General features: G+C 33.8%; 4 protein-coding genes and 1 long non-coding RNA gene across 5 annotated transcripts; 4 read left to right on the top strand and 1 right to left on the bottom strand.

The window, feature by feature from the left end:
* Positions 1-1,167: 1,167 nt before the first annotated feature.
* Positions 1,168-3,926, top strand: LOC141620114 (peroxidase 57-like). Its single transcript, XM_074437080.1, has 4 exons — positions 1,168-1,489; positions 1,763-1,942; positions 2,075-2,240; positions 3,457-3,926. Exons 1-4 carry the CDS (start codon positions 1,268-1,270, stop codon positions 3,876-3,878), a joined length of 990 nt encoding a protein of 329 aa, XP_074293181.1. The 5' UTR covers positions 1,168-1,267; the 3' UTR covers positions 3,879-3,926.
* Positions 3,927-5,651: 1,725 nt separating this feature from the next.
* On the top strand, positions 5,652-6,144 carry LOC141590438 (mitogen-activated protein kinase 1-like). Its single transcript, XM_074411032.1, has 2 exons — positions 5,652-6,053; positions 6,115-6,144. Exons 1-2 carry the CDS (start codon positions 5,652-5,654, stop codon positions 6,142-6,144), a joined length of 432 nt encoding a protein of 143 aa, XP_074267133.1.
* A 256-nt stretch (positions 6,145-6,400) lies between these two features.
* Positions 6,401-7,676, top strand: LOC141620012 (mitogen-activated protein kinase homolog NTF3-like). Its single transcript, XM_074437009.1, has one exon. The coding sequence runs from the start codon at positions 6,559-6,561 to the stop codon at positions 7,267-7,269; it is 711 nt and encodes a 236-aa protein (XP_074293110.1). The 5' UTR covers positions 6,401-6,558; the 3' UTR covers positions 7,270-7,676.
* A 42-nt stretch (positions 7,677-7,718) lies between these two features.
* LOC141620076 (uncharacterized) lies at positions 7,719-13,925 on the bottom strand. Its single transcript, XR_012531882.1, has 3 exons — positions 13,820-13,925; positions 12,005-12,165; positions 7,719-7,989 (listed from the first exon to the last, which is right to left on the bottom strand). It is a non-coding gene; the product is annotated as an uncharacterized LOC141620076 (long non-coding RNA).
* On the top strand, positions 9,990-11,935 carry LOC141619953 (peroxidase 57-like). Its single transcript, XM_074436966.1, has 4 exons — positions 9,990-10,211; positions 10,308-10,487; positions 10,599-10,764; positions 11,040-11,935. The coding sequence occupies exons 1-4, from the start codon at positions 9,990-9,992 to the stop codon at positions 11,459-11,461; spliced, it is 990 nt and encodes a 329-aa protein (XP_074293067.1). The 3' UTR covers positions 11,462-11,935.
* Positions 13,926-16,411: the final 2,486 nt, after the last annotated feature.

Raw genomic sequence — 16,411 nt, 5'->3', positions numbered from 1 at the left:
ACAGGACAAGACTTTTAAGGACATTGAAGATCATACACTCTAACCACCCAATCAATTCTTAATCATTTGACATTAATATGCCTTAATCTAAGGCTAATTACTCATTTGTCAAATGTATCAAGGCTTTTATATGTTCCTCTTTGGAGCCATCAAATAAATCTGAGAGGTTCAATCTCAAAAGACCGTTTGGAGCCCTATCTATATAACAGAAATAGTAGACATATAGTACTCGAACGTGGATATATGGCAATTAGACTTTAAAAAATTTAGGGTTTCAATTCTGAGAACCTTTTGAAGTTGCTGTTAAACAACCTTGCTTAAGGAATTTGAATTCGTAGTTAATTCATAAAACGGATGACTTTTTTGTTTGTAAAAGCTTTTCTTTATATCTGAGGAAATATGAGAACGGTACAATATAAGGAGAATGATGATTTGTGATTTTGAACCCGTGAGACTGTGCCCTAATATTTACCTTACCTCCGTTTTGACGAGTCGGTATGTTAGAACTTTTTTTTGTGTTAAAAACACATTATTTAAACTAGTAGATTAACCAAGTGAATTATGTTTTTTTTGTGTATAGCACCATTTAATTCGGATTCGAGTGGGGTAGTATCACTAGAGCAATAAAGCTCTTTCTGGTGAGTTTTATCACTGCTGCAATACCTTCGCTTGTCCTCGAGACCTCTTGTACAAATGATTAATTAAATTATACTCCCTCCTATTCTACATAACCTTCCTTATTTCCTTTTTCATCTATTCACAATATCTTCCCTCTTTCCTTATTTAGTAAAGTTTTATACTTATTTTAATCAACTCACCCCACAACAATACCCCACAATACTCATACTTTATCTTATTTTAATCACCTTACCCCACAACAATACTTATTTTAATCACCTCACCCCCCACAATACCTTCTCTCTTTCCAATTATCTCACCCCACCACAATACTTTAACTTATTTAATTCAAACACCCTTAATTTTCGTGCCACCCATGAATAGAGAAGATTATCGGGAATAGGAGGGAGTACATAAAACACTATTATATGTACCTCTTGTACTCTAGTGTATTTCCAACAAGCTAAGAAAAAGTCATATATATCCAGCTTCTACATGATTGACAATACAATACCAATCATTCTAGCAACACTATAAATAATGGGAGAATTTCACACATTTTCATAAGCTCATAAAGTTCTAAACATAAAACATTTATACCAATTATATAAACAAATTTATCTCAAAAGTCTTTAACAACAAAGGCAAGATGAAGTTCAGCTCATCTTCATCGGTTTTCGCCTTAGGGATCATTCTTATGACCCTTGTTAGCCAATGTTATGGTAATCTGAAGGTTGGCTACTATAGAGGAAAATGTGGCAAGCATAATGTTGAGGAGATAGTTTTCGACGTAGTTAAGGCCTATGCATCAAAAGATCCCAACACTGTGGGTCACTTGATTCGGTTACAGTTCCATGATTGTATCGTCAGGGTAAGTTAATTCGATGTTTTCATGTTTTGATTTGTAACGTGTCACAAATCACAAGCTTGTGATGTAGAATTGTGACAATTTTATAACGAAATATAATATTATCTGATAAACAAGAATTTGGATGGTTACTTTTTATTATAAAATGGTTACAGTTCTCCGGTCACAATTTGTGACGTGTCACAAGGGAGACCTACTGTTTGATTTATAGCCGGTCATGCTTATCAACTAAATTATCGTCTTTTATGAGTTTTTGACATTGGTTTTGGTATGCAGGGATGTGATGCATCAGTCTTAGTTGACGGTCCAAAAACAGAGAAAACAGCGAAACCAAATCTAAGCCTTGGCGGGTTTGAAGTTGTAGATACCGCAAAGGATGTTATTGAAAGTGTTTGTCCAGGAGTTGTATCATGTTCCGATATTCTTATCCTCGCTGCTAGATCTGCTGTAGCTTTGGTAAGCCAATTTCCATAACTTTGATTAAAATACAGCTCGCATATATTAAACAAACGTATGAAAGTTATAAATTTTAATTGCCAGTTGTCTAATGTTTATGTACGAATTCCACAACTGTTTTTATGGAAACAGTATGGAGGAAAATGGTATGATGCAGAGACAGGGAGACGAGACGGTTGGGTTTCAAGCCAAAGTGAAGCCCTTAAGAACCTTCCTTCAGTAAACATGCCAGTGCAACAAGCTGTCCATCTCTTTAACTCGAGAGGACTAACTAAAGAAGACTTCGTTGTTCTTCTAGGTACGCTCAATTCCAAAATAATACTCCCTCCATTCAACTCCACTTTGCATATATGCTTTATGTACAAATATTAAGAAAACTATATTATAATATTAAAAGTACAACAAATGGATAGAAAGTGTTGAGATTTTGTATAATTTGTGGGCCTAAATAGTGGAATTATAGTATTATAGTAATAAAAGTACAACCAAATAAGGAAAGTTGCAATGTGGAGTTGAATGAACGGAAAAGGAATACATGCAATGTGGAGTTGAATGGAGGGAGTATTCCGTATCAAAATACACATATTCACGACAAATGTCAACGTACTACCTTAGTTTTCAGTCATTAAGGGTAATACTCATAACCCGAGTTTGAAAACCGTCACTACAAAAAATAACCATTGTGACTTCTTTGGCATCCCCTATAGGTGGATCTAAAATTTTTTCCTTAGTCCATTTACTAAATAAGGAAACCTAATAATTATATTTTATTTCATTAAATTATATTTTCATTAATATTAAACTTTTCATCAAATTATATTATTTTCACTAAATTCTAAACTATATTCTCTTAATTAAAATATAAATATAAATTGCTACATATTTTGTTGATGCTATTATTTGAGAATGACTTGACCCGTGTTACGTATAAAACAAACTGTAAATCGCTATTATTACTTTCGTGACAAACAAAAATTAAGAGAATTTAAAAATTAAAATCATTAGTTTTGTGATATAAAAAATATTTTGTTTAAAATATATTTTAGCACTTTACTCAATGCTCTTGATTAATTATCAGTTACAACCTTTTTTTTTCTCAAAACAAAACAATGAGAAATATGAACAATAAATGAGATAGCACTATTATATAAGTAATTTACTAAAAAAAAAAAAAAAACTCTACATACCGTGACGAGAAATATGAGCAATTTTTTTTATTTTTTTTTGATGACGAGGGGGTTGAGTCCCCCCCGGCCCATGCATTCCCACACCACCACATGGACCATGTAAGCCACCCCTTCGGGGGCCAGCTGGTAGTCGAACTTGGAACCTCTCAACTCTTGCATTTCTGCAAGTTTCAAGGTTTAACCCAGTTACCACTGGACTAACACCACTTAGTTTGATGAGCAATTATTTAGATACCACTATTATATAAGTAATTTATTTTTAAAAAAGATTATATATACCGTGCATTTATTACATTGGGTCTAAACTAGTTTGATAATATTTCACAGGAGGACATACAGTCGGAAATGTACACTGCGACAAGTTCCAAGATCGTCTATACAATTTCTACAACACTGGTAAACCCGACCCAAGAATGAACCCGGCATTGCTAAAGTCCTTAAAGAACACATGCCCGCGAAATGGTAAGATCAACAAAGCCACATTCTTGGATCAAACACCAAAGAGTTACTATAGGATGGACAATGGATACTACAAACAATTAGTAGCAAACAGAGGAGTTCTTGAAATCGACGTAAATATAGCAAATTCACTTTTAACGAACAGCATTGTTAAGAAGCTTGCTTACAGTAATGACGGTTTCTTCCTCGACAAATTTGGTAAAGCTATGATTAAAATGGGAAGAATTGGTGTTCTTACTGGAAAGCAAGGACAGATTAGACGATCATGTCGCGCTATCAACCGTCATTGATCAATTATCGCTTCATCTCGAATTTTGAAAGAAAATCATTGAATTGTATTTTAGGAATTAAATTTTTTTATGCAAATTTGTAACATCTGATTATTCTTGTTGTCTTGTAATTTTGCTGTACTATTTTTGACAAAATAATCGTCTTACATTTACATTCTTATTAATTACGTTCGACGATTGAGATTAAGTTATCCTTTAAATTCTCAATTAAGGTGATTTTACTAGACAGTAGACACTAAAAGATTATTCCGACTAAAAAGAATCACTGACAATATATTATAGGTCAACTTTAAATTCTCAAGCAATATGATCCGACATTAAACGATTGTGAGACGGTCGTGTTCTGTTATAAGGCGGAATTTGCAATTAAATTAGTGCTGACCTTATTGAACATCAATTACTTCAATTAGGCTATGTTTGGTAAGGCATTTCAGGTACCTGATTTGACCAAGCAACCTGATTTGACTAATATTTCAGGTAGTTGTTTTAACTAGTGCTGTTTGGTAAAGTCATTTCAGGTACCTGAAATGACTTTTCAGGTACCTGAAATGAAAAGCTACTCTAGGTAGCTTTTTAAAGTTTCAGGTAGCTGAAATGTTCTATTTACATATTTATCCTTTATTTAAATTAATTTATTATAATTATTAATGTCCTTTTATGTCATTTTACAAAAAATCAGTTACCTTTTCAGTTATTTTTACCAAACACTCTACAATTAATCAGCTACCTTATCAGTTTCCAATTTTCAATTAGCTTTTTCAAATTACCTTTTTAATTTCAGTCACCTTATCAGGTTTCAGGTACATTTTCAGGTTTCAGGTACCTTTTCAGTCAGTTTTACCAAACAGAGCCTAAAGTATTGTTCTCGTATGACTTTGGTGACGACCAATATTTTCTCATAATATACAATATTTTCAGTCCTTATTGAAAGTCAATATCGATTGACCAACAAAGTCAAATATGAATATTAAATTTGAGTTTACAATGAATGCCATGACGGAGTTAAATTTACAGGTTAACTTTAAATTCTCAAGCAATAAGGACTTGAACTATGGATTTTTTTCCAGTTAAATTTGAGTTCATGATGAATTGATGAATAATGAAATAGAGAAGTCAGTAGAGTGGTGAAATAGTTAACGGTGTTAGATGAGAGTCCCTTAACTGGAAACTCTGAAAGTTCGGGTCCTTAACTGGAAAAAAATCCATAGTTCAAGTCCTTATGTTACCCTTTAACTCTAAGTAGTGCAGTTGTAAATTTGTTGTGATATCGTTACAATAAATATAAATATCGCATGATCGTATCTAACAAATACAAGTAGGTTTCTAGCTGTAAATAAATAGAAAATCCAAAAACGACGAAAAGGAAAATTATGAACTTGACCGCCAAGTAACTTAATTACCCTAAGTAATTTTGGTAAAAGAAAAAAAAAAGGACAAAAAAAAAATAACTTTCCTTAAAATAATTTTACAAAAACAAAAAAAACACAAAAATTATGTAATTTTAATTTATGAACTTGACCGCCAAGTAACTTTAATTTATTACCTAATTTATAACCTTAGTTTTTTACAACAAAAAAAAAAAAAAAAAAAAAAAAAAACTTTCCTAAATTAATCTTACGGTATACATGTATTAAATTCCTCACTTTGCTAGGACTTGTTAGTAGGAGTATATAAATACATAAATATTTCTAAGCAAAAATTCTTTATTTCCTTCAAAAACATAAACATAGAGTAACATTAATATTAATCCTACATTATTCAAGATATATAACAATGACGATGATGATGCAGCAAAATAACGAGAAGCATAGTTGTTTTGATGTTTGGGACGCCTTCTGTGAGATCGAAGCTAAGTACAAGCCTATTGACCCGATAGGCAGGGGTGCCTACGGCGTTGTTTGTTCTTCTATTGATACGGTCACTAAGGAGAAAGTTGCTATTAAGAAGATTAACGTCGGTGAGGATCCCAAGGAAGCGTTGGAGGCGTTCAGGGAGTTGAGAATCCTTCGTCATGTTCGCCATGAGAACGTTATTTCATTGAAAGATGTTTTGATTACTTCAGCTAATTGCGAGGATGTATACATGGTTTTCGAGCTTATGGATCGTGATCTTGGCAGCTTCATTCGCTCTGTTCTGGAAATATCAAATGACCTCGTCCAGTATTTTATTTTTCAGGTACGTCAAGACGACTTTTTTTTTTTTAATTTTGTTTTATTCTCTCTAATTATTTGATCAGGGTTTCAAACATTCTGGCGCTGTTTGGTAAACGGTATATTGGTAATTTTAAGCATATTCAAGGGTTTTAGCATGTTTGACCAATTAATATGCTAATTTTAGTGTTTAGTAACAACATATTGAAATAACATATTTGGGATCAATATGCTGATATTAGTTAGTATATTATAAAATAGGAAATTTTTCTCCATTTTACAAAGAAAACTAACAATCTACTAATCGTAATGTGTCAATTACCACAAACACTCAAATTAATTCTGCTAATTATAATAGGCTAGTCAAACCTTCTGATAAAATCTACCATTTATAATGTGTTTACCAGACAAAGCCTCTATTACAGTATTAGCCTTACAGTAAGTATTACAATAAATTTGTGTAAAACCGCTTCACACGAGTATTAGTGATATATATATATACATCGTTAACAAGTTTCTAATCAGTTCGTATGAAATTTATGATGCAGTTACTCAATGGCCTGAACTATTTACACTCATCCAACATCATTCACCGGGATTTGAAACCGGGAAATCTGCTTGTGAATGCCAAGAATGACCTGAAGATATGCGATTTCGGGCTAGCAACAACCACCAAAGGCTCACCCCAAACCCAGCCTGCTACTGACTATATCGTAACTCGGTGGTACAGAGCACCAGAGCTCCTCCTCAATTGTGACACCTACGGACCCGCTATAGATGTCTGGTCTGTAGGTTGCATCTTCGCTGAATTACTAGGCCAAGAGCCTCTTTTCCCGGGAGACAATCGGCTGGATCAACTGATGGCAATCATCGATATTTTGGGGACACAAAAGGACTCAAATCTGGGGTTCATCACTAATCCAGAGGTACTAAGCTTACTCAAATCATGGTATCGCGCACCAGGGATCGACTTTGGGTATTTGTTCCCAAATGCAGACCTATGGGGGTTGGACCTTCTAAGTAAAATGCTTGAGTTTAACCCGCAAAAAAGAATTACCGCAGCAGAGGCACTGCAGCACCCGTACTTCCAGAATATGTACGATCACCACAAGCGACAGCCTACTCCATTTCCGTGTCAGATTAACGTGGATGCAGACGTTGGGGTGGAACAGATAAGGAACATGATATGGCGTGAAATGTTGTTATACCATCCCGAGGCTGATTTTCTCTGGTCGATCTAAATGTGTCGTGTTAATCAGTAATTACTCGCTAAATGTCTTGAGTGACAGCGGTACTCTTGATGTAAATGGTTATGCAGTTCTACTGAGAATTATCAGTAAATGTCTGAGTGATAGCCCAAGATTGAAAAGTTCAGTCAATACCAACCTGGTACGTTGCTGTCGCCTCCAAAACATTACTTAGTGAGTCTCTTCCGGCATGAAATTTGAAGTGCTGAATTAGATTAGATGAAGAACTGCCATTCACAGAATCACAGGTGTGTTCCGACTAACGAGTGCTGCAGGAAGGAGTTGTGGTATGGAAGGCAAGGTCTTTAGTTTTTGGGCTCCAGCACCTTAAAGTGTTTCGTGGATTTCCCGGTCACCGGCTTCAATTGGGAAAATTAACAGCAAATCTAAAGCCGCACCAAATCCGCTTTATGGAAGGAAAAAAACACAGCATGAAGCTCCCATTACCTTATACAGTTATACTCCTTCCGTTCCAGTCATTTGTGTACCTCTGATTAAACTACCCCTCACAATGAATATAAAATGTAAACAGATGACTGAGACGGAAAGAGTATCATTCTTAAGAAAAGAATAGAATCTAGTATAGAGCCATAAGACAACTCACTTATTTGATGACAACATATGCTTACAAATATGCCAAAGCAGCATATCATTCTCGAACAGCAGAGTAATCTGTAACGTACAGTACCTCACAACTCTTAGGAGCCGTGTAATCTGTAAAAGGGAGAATGCGGAAGTCAGTATTTAGAAATTAGAACTCACAGGTGAAGGTTTATTGTAGCAAAATATCAGAACAAAAAGCTAAACGAAACAGATTATGTGAGCAGCCTAGGGGCTAGGCCAGGACACATATTGGCTTTCTAATGCATGATGCAATCTAAAACAATCAGGTAGAAAATTGGTTGGCCGAAACTTCTCCAGGCGGTTAAACCAAGAACATGTGCCACAGAAGAAGTTCTATGGTTAGTATGGCGTGGTCGTGTGGACAACCTAGCTTATTACACACAGCCCCACACGATAATCTGAAAGACGAATTTGATGGCTATAGGTCATTCCCAATCTGTAGGATCATATGTGTGGCGGAAGTAATTGAAAATGATACAGTAGTCCCCCAAGATAGTCTAAAGTGGAGTGGACAACCTAGTTACGAAACATATGATCGTATAAAGTCATGCATTGATCATGAACAACATAACTCAATCTCTCAAGTCATAATACACAAAAGAGCAGACCAGTTTCCCCTATAGAATTTAACTACCGACTCCAATAACTCATCGTTCCATCAGTTGGATCCGAGATTTAATTGTAACTGCTAATAGTCAAGATCCAAAAACATTGCATTTCATTGAAGGAATTGACGGAAAAGTTGCCAGTTCTCACGGTATGAAAATGTAAAGATAGAGGAAGACGACCACAAGAATGGTTATAATTATAAGAAAGCTAAAAAGAACTCAAAAGTTATCTCTTTGTTACAAAGCAGTATCACCTCGCAAGAGTACAGCATTATCTATGCATATTCCTCAGTTGATCGAATAATATGAAATGTTCATAATGTACGAAGATGAGAGTATTCATAGTATGTGGCCCAATTCTCTAACATAACAAATGAACTCGGACACTTGGGGAGAAAATTTGGTACAGAGGACATGGTCAGTAAAATTTTAAAGAATATTACTGATCGTTAGCAACCCAATGTCACGACATTCGTAAGGCCGGGAACTTATCTAAACATAAACTGAGAATCACTCATTAGGATCATATTATTAAACTAAACTGCATAGTCAACTCGTCTCCACGATACATCGAATTATCCAATAATGATCTACTGGGAATATTCTCCAAGTCAGGAAGCATGCCTTAAGTTTAGAAATTAGAATGTCAAATTATGGAAATGTAGAGAACAAGACTTTCTGAAAATGTAGAAGATTGATTATATGCTAACTACCAATCAGTTATTAATCATTAGACATTAATGTGCCTTAATGCAACTCAAACTACTCATTTGTCAAATGTATAAATACTATTATATTTCCCCTTGTGCTTATTCTAGCATGCTAAATATGTGTTTGATTGATCAAGGAATTTAGACTCTTTTAAATTTTAATTAATAGGAATGACTTTCTCTTTTTATGTTACCCAGACTCGTTTAGAAGTATCTGATACGAGTACGTGTATTAGACTTGGCTATTTGTATGAAAAATATGCATATTTTGGCTTCAATGAGGTGTCCGAGTGTCATAACATGAAAGAGTGTCAAGTGTGAGACACGGGTACACGATAGAATAAGAAGAGTCGGAGTAACATAGACAATATAAAAGGTAATTCCATATTATTTAGACAAGCAGATAACAACAAATTGTAACCTTTTTTTTTTTCAAAGTTCTTTCAATCAAACATTCTTATGAAAATAATTATTTCCTTCTTCTGTGAAAATATTATGATTTTAATAATTTGTCAAAAGATTAATCAAAAGAATATTTTAATTTTTTTTTATAAAAACAATATTATATGTGCCTCTTGTGTATTTCTAGCAAGCTAAGACAAAGTCATATCCAGCTGATACATGATTGATCCTGCAATAACTAGCATTATAGCAACACTAATACACTATAAATACCGAAAGAATGTCACACCATTTTCATAAGCTCATAAACATTAACCACATACCAAAAGACATACATACATACACATATACACATTATATCAAAGGCAAGATGAAGTTTAGTTCATCTTCATCGGTCTTCGCCTTAGGGATCATTCTAATGACCCTTGTTAGCCAAAGTTATGGGAATTTGAAGGTTGGGTACTATAGGGGAAAATGTGGGAAACACAATGTTGAGGAGATAGTTTTCAACGTAGTTAAGGCCTACGCGTCAAAAGATCCCAACACTGTGGGTCATTTGATTCGGTTACAGTTCCATGATTGTATCGTCAGGGTAAGTTAATTCTACGTGTTTATTTTTTTCTGTATAATAGTTCTTGCTTCTCGACTCAATATAATTGTCGTGCATGACATTCGTTTTGGTGTGTAGGGATGTGACGCGTCAGTCTTAGTTGACGGCCCAAAAACAGAGAAAACAGCAAAGCCAAATCTAAGTCTTGGTGGGTTTGAAGTTATAGATACTGCAAAGGATGTACTAGAAAGTGTTTGTCCAGGAGTAGTATCATGTTCCGATATCCTTATTCTTGCTGCTAGATCTTCTGTAGCTTTGGTAAGCATTGTTGGATACACTCGTCGAATTTTCTACCTAAAAGGCTAAAGAAAAAACTCACAAGTTATAAAAAAGCTTTTCGCCTAACGTATGATTGTTTATTGGGAACAGTATGGAGGAAAATGGTACGATGCAGAGACAGGAAGACGAGATGGTTGGGTTTCAAGCCAGAGCGAAGCCCTTAAGAACCTTCCTTCAGTGAACATGCCAGTGCAAAATGCTGTCCATCTCTTTAACTCAAGAGGACTAACTAAAGAGGACTTTGTTGTTCTTCTAGGTACGCTCTATTTCAAATAATATCAGCGTAAACATATTTTTCGACAAATGTTAGCTAGCCTAGCTTTAAAAATCATTACGAAGTACTCCGTACTACACATAACCTGTTTAACCTGGGTTTGCGACCGTCAGTATCAAAATAGCTCTTTACTTACCTTAAACTAGAAAATAATTTAAATTTAAATTATTTAATCACATATTGTGCAGTTATACTTGATTAATTGCCTTTTAAAAAAACTTTATATTAACTTCAATAATTAAAATATTATTTCACAGGAGGACATACTGTTGGAAAGGTACACTGTGACAAGTTCCAGGATCGTCTATACAATTTCTACAACACCAGGAAACCCGACCCAAGGATGAACCCGGCATTGCTAAAGACCCTAAGGAATACATGTCCCGCAAAGGGTAAGATCAACAGTGCGACATTCTTGGATCAAACACCAAAGAGTTACTATAGGATGGACAATGGTTATTACAAACAATTAGTAGCAAACAGAGGAGTTCTTGAGATCGATGTCAATATAGCAAATTCACCTTTAACTAACAGCATCGTTAAGAAGCTTGCTTACAGTAATGACGGTTTTTTCCTCGATAAGTTTGGTAAGGCTATGATTAAGATGGGAAGAATTGGTGTTCTTACTGGAAAGCAGGGAGAGATTAGACGATCATGTGGCGCTATCAACCGTCATTGATCAGTTATTTCTTCAATGATATAATAGGATTTAATTTCTTGGTTTTGTTATTTGTAACATCTGATCATTCTTTTTCCTGCACCTACTGTTTTGATTCCTGTGATAATTTGCACTAAGGTTTGGTGTTTATGACAACTTAATTGTCTTAGATTTACATTCTTATTGATAACAGTTGCAAATGATGTATCAAGAACCATGTTAAAGCATTACATTTCTTATATATGAAATATTGTCTTATCTTTTGATTATTATTGATTAAGCTTGACAATCTCATACGAGTTTATTCAAATCATTTCCCTCCACACTTATTTGCTATCCAAACAAGGGATTTTAAATCCTCTACTCTCTCTCTCTTTCTTTTCCCTCCAAATTCCTCAATCCAAACACACCCTAAAAGTCTATGTTGGTGCTAAAAGAATAACTAACAAGTAACAACACATAAAAGGGCTACGATTTCTCTAACACGTAGTTTCATAGAGCGATCCCTACTAATCTATTCATCAAAACACGGACTGAAAAACGGAGGTAGGATTCAATGCTTACGCATATTCAGCATAGCTCCATTCGTCAAAGCTGAGAGGCAAGACCAATGAAGATGGTAATGAGAATGAATTCTTCCACAACACATTTGGAAATTCATTCAGTGATCTTGAGTCTTGACTTTGTTACTTGTTTTGCTTGTCCATGATTATCCTCGAAGTAAGCTGCAAATATATACAAATAATTGGTTTGTTTTAGCTAAATATCAGAAAGTAAAAAAAGCTAAACGAAACAGTAGAAAAAAATACGAGCATCAGGTTTTTTATGTAGCTAGTTTATGCAGGAAACAGAAATAGCTAGCCAGGGTGCAGCAAATGCTTGCCATAATGCATTACTAAAGGCGTTTCACGACTGAGGGACTAACGGACCAGTCACAACCATGGCCTATTATGGGAAGAAACGAATCGTCTTGGTACAATTTCAGGTGGCCCTAGGGTATTTATTAGTAGTGACCGGACCCCAACTGAAAATGTTAAGTCGTTCAAGACAGAACGAGAATACTGATTCTGAAGACTATAATACAAGCCTCACATAGATTCTGGAGGCACTGATTTGGTATTACTACTAACATCACTGGTAACTTCCTCAGGTCATGTTCACATGTGGCGGAATCACATAGATAAACGTGTCCAAAGAATTGCACTCTAAGGAGTACTTAACTGCTATCAGCGATTCTTACGATTCACATTCAGAAGACTTAAGGGAAGTGCGTAGATCATGAACCTCATAAGAGTCGTAACTCAAGCTAACAAGTCAGAATGCATACTCAGACACACGCTACTTTCCTCTATGGAATTCAACTAACCAGTCCAATAAATTATCTAGTAGTCGGATCAAGATTTAACCGTAGCTGCTAACAATTACACAGAAGAGCCAAAACAGTTACTGCAATAACATTGCATAATTATAAAGACTCAACTTCGAGTGCACTTATCAACTCTCTTGAACCAGTTAATAGGAATATTTATAATAGTTGGGCTCAACCATCACCTTAAGGTTTTGGTTCATCTATCATGGTATCAGAGCTAGTGTGACCGAAGGTCACGGGTTCAAATCCTGGCAACCTCAAAACTCCTCAAAAACGCTAAGTGGAAACCCAGCACACGGTACGGGGGAGCCGTTGCACAACTAACCACTCTTCAAGCCCAACGGGCATTTGAGTGAGGGAGCGTAATAGGAATATTTATAATAGTTGGGCCTCAACCATCACCTTAAGGTTTTGGTTGAGATGGTTCATCTATCACCAGTGACCTAAAGTAAACATTCGACAATTGCAAGAATACAACAAATTAGTTGGAAAACCCGTAACTGCTGCTACTCCGCAACATCCCTAGTTAAAGAGACCTCACTGAGCACATCCAGCTAAACCCTAATATTAAATGAAACAAGTTGACATCGGTTTCATTTCAAAATCAATTGATGATAGGAATAGCTGCAACCGTGAAACGAGTAGTAATCAATTCGCCGCAATTAATACTAAAATCAAATACCTAATTAACCTAATTAACAATTCTAATCGTATACCTATATAAAATCCACAAATTTCTAGCTCTGCAATTTGTCGAACACTTAATATTCAACAAAAATCACCAATTCCATTGAACAAGCTCAGTACACAGAAACATACACGGAATACACTTGGCTATCGACACGCAAACGAGAAAACAAATTGGAAAAATCTACAGATAAAACGGCTTCATAATAATCGCAAAAAGTAGTAATCAATTAATTTCAGATACAGTATAATTAACAAGCATACATGTAGATTGTATTATTGAACTACGGAGTATTAAAGTGTCAAGTTTCGAAGAGACGAACCATGAACTGTAAGGTGAGTTTCGATACACGAGATCGCGACGAAAGTCCTACGTTTCGCTGAAATTCGTGAAGATGGAAGTGAAATGCGATCAAATGTGAGTATGTGACTGTTTCAAGAAGCAGTAGCGTTTCTATTAAAATCAAATATTTTTATCAATTTTTTTTGGCGGGAAATATGATGGGCTTTTCGTTTTTGGGTTAAATTACGTTGTTTATATGTCAAGTGGGTCTCTATAGTAATTCAGCCCAATAATATAAGACAAATCCGAATAAGCGTAAAGGCCCGATAATATTTACGGAATACTTTTTGATATAATTGCGCTTATATAATCCCCTATTTACTAAATGAATAGGCCATTCTACCTTTTTTACGCCTAAATTTTTATCTCTTAATTGGGCCTTCATTTTTGGCATTATACTATGGGCCATTCTACCTAACAAATGATTCTGCCAAAAATTTGTTGTAACGTTGTTCTACTCACTATGCTAAATCTAGACTATATCTCTTCACCAAATTAACCTAACAAATTATTGCCAATAAATATGTGTAAAAATCTCAATCATTGCCAAAAAAAAAGTATACCAAAACGATTCCTAAAAAATATGTGTAACACCCTCAATCATTGCCAAAAAAAAATATACAATCTATAATTATCTCGAAATCTTGATAGGACTTCCCAAAAAAAAAAATATACAATCTACAATTATCTCGAAATCTCAAAATCTTGATATGGCTTCATATATTCCAAATCTCGAGATGTTGATATTTTGCATATATTATTCTGCAAAGTATCTCATATATTAAATGAAGATATCAAAAAAATCACTCCCAATCCCCTATTTACTTAATGAATAGGTGAACTCACAAATTTTCCCTCCAAAAGCATCTTTTTAAATAAGGAAACTATTGATAATTTAATTGTATTTACTAATAAATGTAATTAATAATTAAAACATGTAATTTCATTATATAATTATTTTCATTAAAGTTAATCTTTTCTTCAAATTATATAATTTTTCACTAAACACTAAATTATAATATTTTATTTAAAGTATAAATAATATAAAATTTTAAACTATTAAATATTTTATTAATGCTATTATTTGAGAATAATTTGACTTATATTTTGTGTATAAACATGATTTGAGAAACACTCATACTATTCGTGCTATGTATAAACAAAAATATAAATCATTTTGATTACTTTTATAACAAAAAAAATTGAGAGAATTTATAAATTGGAATCACTAGCTCTGTGGTATAAAAAACACTTATAAAAAAATACATTTTAGCACATTACTCAATTCTTTTGAATTAATTTTTAGTTTTTTTTTTTGCTCGAAACAAAATAAAATAATGAGAAAAATGAAACATTTATAAGATACCACTATTATTTCACAGTTCAATTTTACTCAGTTTTCCTGGTTACAATTCAATTGTTTTCTCATATCAAAATATAATAACGTAAATTATGAAAAATTAATAGGGTGTTAATTTAGCATGATTAAGTAATACAAGAATAAAAACTCTAAAAATACCTCATTATATAATTATTTTCATTAAAGTTAATCTTTTCTTCAAATTATATAATTTTTCACTAAACACTAAATTATAATATTTTATTTAAAGTATAAATAATATAAAATTTTAAACTATTAAATATTTTATTAATGCTATTATTTGAGAATAATTTGACTTATATTTTGTGTATAAACATGATTTGAGAAAGACTCATACTATTCGTGCTATGTATAAACAAAAATATAAATCATTTTGATTACTTTTACAACAAAAAAAATTGAGAGAATTTATAAATTGGAATCACTAGCTCTGTGGTATAAAAAACACTTATAAAAAAATACATTTTAGCACATTACTCAATTCTCTTGAATTAATTTTTAGTTTTTTTTTTTGCTCGAAGCAAAATACAAAAATGAGAAAAATGAAAAATTTATAAGATACCACTATTATTTCACAGTTCAATTTTACTCAGTTTTCCTGGTTACAGTTCAATTTTTTTCTCATATCAAAATATAATAACGTAAATTATGAAAAATCAATAGGGTGTTAATTTAGCATGATTAAGTAATACAAGAATAAAAACTCTAAAAATACCGCGCATTTATTGTGCGGGATCTAAACTAGTAATTGTATCACTAGTATAGATCCCGCGCGAATGCGCGGTTTTGTAGATGGGCAAATTAGAGAAAATAGTAATTATATTAATAGCACTTAACTCCGGTTGACATTTAATTATAAAATTTAAATTAGTATAATAATGTTTTGTATTAAAAGGTAAAAAAAAGTAGTGTTCCGGGTGTAATTCCAGAGCAAGTATTGTCACCACTCGTAGCTTGTAGAATGACGTCTTTGCTTGACTTCCTCCCTTGACCTCTCCTGAAACAATGAACAAACTAAGGGCTCGGCTTTGGCCGAGCGTACTCACTCCGACGCCCAAGTCAGTAAACTTAGAGAGATAAGTTGTTGTTACTTGGCTAAGTGTGTTGTAGAGAGATAAGGAAGATATTACCAGATGAATAGTGATTCTTAGGTTAAATTCTGGATCCTTTCCTCAATGAGGGTTGAGGAGT

This window comes from Silene latifolia, chromosome 1, assembly GCF_048544455.1.
Source record: "Silene latifolia isolate original U9 population chromosome 1, ASM4854445v1, whole genome shotgun sequence".
NCBI lineage: Eukaryota > Viridiplantae > Streptophyta > Magnoliopsida > Caryophyllales > Caryophyllaceae > Silene > Silene latifolia.
This window is presented reverse-complemented; position numbering and strand designations above follow the sequence as displayed.